Source organism: Trachurus japonicus, chromosome 23, assembly GCF_045865225.1.
Source record: "Trachurus japonicus isolate A0001 chromosome 23, Traja_1.0".
NCBI lineage: Eukaryota > Metazoa > Chordata > Actinopteri > Carangiformes > Carangidae > Trachurus > Trachurus japonicus.
Genome location: NC_140929.1, coordinates 3,363,750 through 3,371,273, shown reverse-complemented (window position 1 = coordinate 3,371,273; position 7,524 = coordinate 3,363,750). Strand labels below are relative to the sequence as shown.

The 7,524-nt window shown below is 40.3% G+C and overlaps 1 protein-coding gene across 1 annotated transcript in view; it reads right to left on the bottom strand.

Annotated features, from left to right (window-relative positions):
- Positions 1-7,524, bottom strand: part of LOC146962330 (thyrotropin-releasing hormone-degrading ectoenzyme-like) — a 194,654-nt gene that overhangs the window by 78,551 nt on the left and 108,579 nt on the right. The window contains exon 5 of the mRNA XM_085768900.1: positions 3,695-3,849. Within this exon, the coding sequence (XP_085625026.1) occupies positions 3,695-3,849 (155 nt within the window). The remainder of the gene's footprint in view (positions 1-3,694; positions 3,850-7,524) is intronic.

Below are 7,524 nucleotides of genomic sequence, written 5' to 3'. Positions count from 1 at the left end.
TGAGAGCTGGGACACCGGGTCGGAAGCTCTGATCTTACAAGGTTGGTTTTCAGCCAAGAGACGCTCCATTCTCCCTGGAACTAGTTACCTTTTTCTAGAATTTTTTTCCTTTTTTTTTCTTTGAATTTTTACTCCTTTTTTTACTTTTTTTAATTTATTTTTTTAAGAAATTTTACAAATTTTTTGTAGATTTGTTTTTGAGAAATTTTACCACTTTTCCTAGAAAATATTTCACTTTTTTATCTTTTTTTTTTTTTTTTAAATCTTACCACTTTTCCTAGAAAATATTTTACTTTTTTTATTATCTTATTTTATTAATTTTTTTTTTTAGAAATCTTACCACTTTTTTTCTAGAAAATTCTTTTTTTCAGAATTTTCCCGACAATATTTCCACAAATTCACGCCATTGGCCCTAATCTGAACATATACATTGACTAAAAAAAGTAATGTTCCTTCAGTCTCAGAACAAAACGAGAGCTGGGACACCGGGTCGGAGGCTCTGATCTTACAAGGTTGGTTTTCAGCCAAGAGACGCTCCATTCTCCCTGGAACTAGTTACAAGTCATTGGTTTAACCAGAACTAGGACTCTGGAGCTGGAGACAAGGGACACATGGAGCTGAGTTAAGGTGGAAATCCTAAAGAGTTCCTTTTTAAAGTCAGAGCTTGACACCTATCACTTCACAGCCGCGGCAGCAGGTTGTTTCACCATAAACAACATAAACATATTTTTGCCATTTGTGCTTCGTTTTCTCCTCTTCAACGTGATTGAAAGTTGCTTCGACATCCGTGCACTTGACGGAGGAAGACGAGAGCTCCAACCTGAACAGCTTCACATTCACAGGCAGGATGTCAAGAACATGAAGTGCTAGAACACACTCCAAGAGGTGCAAACACACACACAGACACACAGTTTGCTTCTGCCAAGGCTGAGGAGTCTATTCAGTTCTAGTTATTTTAATAACATGCGTTGGAGAGTCTTTAAAGTTGCCTTCAGGATCGGCAGTAAAACAGACAGCGAGCGCGGCTCTGCTGAGACGACGTGGAGCTCAGATGTTCAGGAGACAATGTGGGAAATGTTCACAAACATCTTGTTGATAAATTCATCAGTGGTTGTCGGCCTGTGGATGAACTGCAGCTCTGCTCAGAAGTTACTGAAGTAGAAAAAACAAACAGAAGCAGCTTCAACGTCGACGTCGGCACAAGATCTGAGCTGAGCTCGGCTTCCTCCGGCTCGTTTTCAAACAAACGTTGTTTAGTGATTTGAATATTAGTCTTGTTTGTATTTCGGGACACTATAACAAGTGTTATTTATTTTGTATGTCTTTTTTTAAAGGAATAGTTCACCAAAAAAAATGAAATTCAGTCATTATTGCCTCACCCTCATGCTGATGAATACTCCAAAGTAGTTTTTTATTCCTCAAAGTGCATCTGGAGACCCGGGAGGCCGGTTCGTAGTCCAACGAAAACTTTATAAGAGAGAGTAATAGTGCCCAACATGAAAAACCATTTAATATTCCTCCACACTGCTCGTCCACTGCAATCCAAGTGTCCTGAAGGGATATAGTCCAGAGTTTACTGGAAACAACGTAATTTACGACTGTTTAGGCTGTAAAAAATATCCTAAATAACATTGTTTAAAGTAAACTCTGGACAATCTCTCTTCAGGACACTTGGATTGCAGTGGACGAGCAGTGTGGAGGAATATTAAATGGTTGTTGTGTAGTTTTATGGACGTTTTTGTGTCGGGCCCTATATTGACTCTCATATAAAGTTTTGGTTGGACTAGGAACCGGCCTCCCGGGTCTCCAGATGCACTTTGAGGAATAAAAAACTACCCCGGAGTATTCATCAGCATGAAGGGGAGGCACTAATGACTGAATTTCATTTTTTGGTGAACTATTCCTTGAATCTAAATTGGTGAATTCAGCTTCAGGTTAAAAAAAAACTAAAACAAACTCAGGATCCAAACAGGAAGAGTCTGACCAACATCTCCAGACTCCATCTTCTGTTTTTGCTTTGCTGCAGTAAATTACATATTGACATGAATTTTTTTTTTTTTTTATCAGTCTGAGACGTCGGTGGAGTGGATTAGTGGATGTTCAGGTTGAACCGGAGCGTCAGGATTTATCTCCCTGACCTCTGACCTTCTGTCCAGCGCCGCCATCAGGATTAAATGTCAGGTTGTGTGTCTGTCCACAGGACTCAGTAAATATTGTCTACTATTCGCTCACAGACACAAATCACAAATCTCTTCATTTTGTTCATATTTATCCTCCAATTCTCCTGCGTCCGATTTATTTTAAAAAGAAAAATGACTCTGGCACACTCTTTCTGGCTCTGTCCTCACTTACATACCTATTGGAGCTCGATTTTCAACACCCTATCAGAAGTTTTCAAAATGGTGTTTCAACCAGATCCTGTAATAGCCATTTTTGGGGTAGTGAGAGAGAACAATAAAAATCTATCTGGAACCAAATTGAAAATTACAAAATTTGTCACTTTGTTGGCACGGAAACTGATCCTTCTTAATTGGAAAAACCCTCAGCCACCGAGCTGGACTCAGTGGCTGAGGGAAATCATACAGCTCCTTGAACTTGAAAAGTTGAGATACACAGTATGTGGCTCCTCAGATAACTTTGAGAACATTTGGAAGCCATTCATGGACTATATTAGAAATAGGCTTTAATTCTCCTCTTTTCTTAATGCACCCCAGATGTAATGGACTTTTACTACTTAACATCATGTATACATTTGCCACATAGCCCACCATAATGTACTAATCTTTTTCTTTTTCATTTTACGCAACTGCAATGTAAATGTTTGTCTGTTTTTTGTTCTTGTTTTTCTTATTGTTATCATGTCTATTTTTGCATATGTTTTTTCGTGCACAGTCCCTTTATTTTGTGCTGTTAAACTTCTCTTGGAAAAACTAATAAAAATATTATTAAAGGGACAGTATGGGACTTTATTGGCTTTTTATTGACAAAAATCAAATATCGCTTTTATAAATACGTATTTCACTGAAGTGGAATCGCGCCCGCATACAAACGAGCGCTTTCTCGTACCTTAGAATGAGATGTTACAAGTCGTTACAAACATACAGGGGGGGGGTTCACCGAACCTTCTCTGCCATGTTGAATCGCCATGTTTTACGTTCAGTGTCACCGTGGCTGTAAGTAACCACAAACTCGGGCCGCCGGAGCTTCTCGGCTCGGGGAGAAAGTTTTCCAGACAGCGCCTGTTAAAACTGTCACCACCGTGTAGCTAGTGTGAGGAAGGACGGAGGCACTGGTGTTGCCTTCAGGTGCAGTCAGACACCTGAATGACGCCGTGAGTGACGCCGTCGGCAAACCGACTGGATGTTATTTTACTCGACGAGAGAAAGCCGGTAAAACGTGGGTCAGGTAAACAATACGACATCACCATGACAACATATTGTCACGCCTGTATTGTTTTGCCTCGTGCTGGCGGACCGTTTGTTTACATAGAGGCTTGTTTATCCTGATACATGCAGCGTGTGTTGTTTTTTCTGACTTCTGCCCGAGTTTACGTAAACGCAACAGCAAGAATACGTGCCGACATGCAACCGCACCGCTAGATGGGGGTAAATGTCCCATACTGTCCCTTTAAAAAAAAGAAAAAAAAGAAAAATGAGCGTTAAGTAAACCCCGAGCGTTGAGAGCGGTGTCCCACCTGGTGGCAGATCTCGTGGACGACCACCATGGTGAGCTCCATCTGATAGGACGAGGACGACACCTCAGCGTCCAATAGGATCTTCTGCTCCACGAAGACGCTCAGGCCCCAGTTCTCCATGGCAGCGTAGGGATGTTTGGGCACCGCCAACAAGTCTGGAGAGAAAAAGACAACACACGACAACACATTAGGGCTTTTTAACACCGACTACTGGATGTGTGTGTGTGTGTGTGTGTGTGTGTGTTCCTCCATTAATAATAAACTCCCAGTCGGCTCCGTACACACACTCAGCCATTTAAATAAAAGGCGACGGAGGCTCTGACAGAAAAACTGCAGAGCCCATTTTGGGTTAAAATTAAACTCATGAGTCATTTTAACAACCTGCCAAAGAATCCTTTTATCCCAGGAACATGGATGTATGAAGTTTTTTAGAGATAACTCCACATATATCTGTGTGACAGACGGAAGAGACGAGGGAAGATGAAAAGAAGGAGGAGAAGGAGAAGGAGAAGGATTCCTTTAAGCAGAGAGGAGGTGAAGGAGGAGGAGGAGGAGGAGGAGTGGTGATTAAAAGTCACACATCATGGAAAAGTAAAGTTACCGCTGGACACAAAGCAGTTTATTAACTCAAGTCCTTGTTTACACCTAATCATCATCATTTAAAGGGATAGTTAAACATTTTGTCAAATTGGTCCATTGCCATAATCCCTATAGTCATAGCAGTAGGTTTGTTACCTTTAATTGTCGGTGCAAGCTGTTTTTAGAACGGCGGAGCAGAGCCGTGAGCTGCTCAAAGCTACACTACGGAGGCTCATGGGATTTCTTGGTTTCCCTCATCAAACTCATCAAATACTAGGGCTGGGACGATATGCTTTTCTCCCGATTTGATTCTTCTACGATTTTTTGGATGGCGATTCGATTTAAATTGCGATTCTACGATATTGCCGATTCTCTCGATTTTTAGTCTGAATTTTTAACATTTATCCGCACACAAATACTGTAGGAGCCTATAAATTAACATACTCCATTATAAAGTGAACTTAAACCCTTTTCAAAACCTGTACTCTCTGTATGTAAAAAAGGCTAACAAATGCACATTGCACAATATTTAAAAAAATTCAACAACAAAAAAATCGATATTTGAAAAAAAAAAATCAATTTAAAAATCGTCAAAAAAGATATCGCGATATTTATGTGAATCGATTTTTTCTCCCACCCCTATCAAATACACAATCCAACAACTCCACAACGCTCTGGTGGACAAGTTGTGACCTGCACATTCACCACGCTATGAGATAATAACACAACGTTACCACACAGAGTTGTTTTAGAGGGAAATTCATGCAAAACCACTGATGCACGTTCCCGTCGGGGGCAGTTTTCCATTAAACAGTCTCTGAACTCATCACCACCACAGCATCAAGTGAAGCCACATTCAGACCGACACAGCAGAGCTGACGATGACCTGGTCGAGAAAACACAGCGTCGTCTGCAAAAGGTCTGAACCTGGATCAACAACACATCCAGTCTGAAATATTGCTGATTTAACCTTTTAACTCGTGTCTCACTGCAAAGTCTCAAAAAGGTTTTACAACCCACATCTGACTCCATCACAAACAGAAGGTCGTTCTCCATTATAGCTCCTCAGAGCTGCTTTTATTCCATTGATAAGAATCAAACACTCAGTAACTGAACTAAAGGAGCTGATAACCAGTTCCAGTCGCTTCAGTTTTCCTTTTTTTTTTCTCTTTTTACCATGGATGTGATCTCACAGAGTCATTAAACCAGTATAAAGGACCACATGAAAGGCTTTTTGATTTGTCGGCTCAGTTATGACGCCTCCATGACCCACAGGTCGGGAACCTTCACCCACCAAGGACACAAACATTCAGTCTGTAATAACTTTATAAAGTCATTAGATGTGTGTAGAAAAGAAATAACTCACACCGGTGGTAAAGAAGCATCAACACAACAGGCAGAGAGAGAGAGAGATTCATCCTTACTACATTAGCTGCACAATATGTAACATTCTGCCACGATACTAGAAAAGTACACGAATGCTGATCAGAACCATTATTGATGTCATTTAATATTGTTGTCGTATCGTTTTTTATTATGATTTGTTGCTGTCATCATTTAAAGGGACAACGAGGAGTTTTGGAAAAGCAAAGTGTTTTCTCACTATATTTATGAGCCTCAGCACCGTGAAATTCTTTGACCGGCGCAAGACAGACTCATGTTTTCATTCATCAAGAATTAAAGTCAGAGGTTGGAAGACGATCACATACCGTCGTAGTTCCCACCATAAACGGAGATTCGGTGGCGTTATTCTCATGACTCGCCACGAAACCGAAAGTAAAGAAACCCTGGTCGGCTCGCCCAGCATTTCCGCCACCACTAATAATAACAAAATAACCATAGAGACAAAACCATAGATTTATCGGAAATGGAGCCATTAACAAGTGGTAACGGAGATTCATCCACATTAAAGGTTGACTATGTAGAATTACAAGAAAAACAACAGAAAAAGAATTCCAGCAGTCGATTGCCAGACCGTTGCTAGGCAAAACGGGCCGTTGCTAGGGACTCCGCTCTGAACAGAGGACAGCAGAGGAGGAGAGCTAAGCAGGATATTTACCTTATGTTTCATTTTTACCGTCATTAACAGCATAATAAATGACTTGTAGCTTGTTACAGGGACAGTGGAGGCTCTCTGCCTTCCACACCGCTGCTGCTCAGAGCCTCAGAGCCTCCGCTGTCACTGCTCTCGTCAAGTTGGAAAAAAAAAAAAAAAAAGGAGCTCCGTGGCACCGAAAGTCCGCAACGATAAACGTGTTTATGACAGATAAGACTACACAAATACACCCATCCTAACAAGTATATGATAATCCATTGATCCACCGATTGATTATTAAAAAGGCTTGGTTGGAAACAAACGCATAGGACCGGGAGGAGGCAGGAAAACAGCGGAGAACTGAGCCACGTGTCGGCTACAGGCAGGTACGAATGTAAACAGAACGTTGACAGAAAGTCATTGTCGAGCCCGTCAAAAAAATTAAAAATAATAATTCAGACTAAAATATTTTTTTTTATGGAAAAGCAATACTTTCATTCTGTACCCCTCTAAAGGCCCCATGGATGTATTATTTTTGAAAAAATATAGCTTTTAATAAATATTCTACATATTCAACCTTTAATATGAGACTTTTTTATAACCAAATAGAAACTCCTCGTTGTCCCTTTAAGAACAATATATGTATGTTTTATATATATAACAACTTGCAACAGTCTAATGATGCCCAATCTTACCACACACACACACACACACACACACACACACACACATATTATATACTGTATATATTTTTTTAAGTTTCATGTCATTTAGACTATGTATAAGAGAGAGAGAGAGAACTTGATCAGCACACACGTGCATGCTCACACACGCATAGGGTAAATAATTTTATGTATACTTTTTATTTATTTGTATATTGTTGTATATATTTGGTTTCATGAGTTGTATTGTGTCATCGATTCCTAATGCTTTGGCAACATAGTTCTTTTAAAGGGACAACGAGGAGTTTCTATTTGGATATAAAAAAGTCTCATATTAATGTGGATGAATCTACGCTACCCACACTTGTTAATGGGCCCATTTTCTATAAATCTATGGTTTTGTCTCTATGGTTATTTTGTTATTATTAGTGGTGGTGGAAATGCTGGGCGAGCCGACCAGCGTTTCTTTACTTTCGGTTTCATGGCGAGTCATGAGAATAACGCCGCCGAATCTCCGTTTATGGTGGGAACTACGACGGTATGTGATCGTCTTC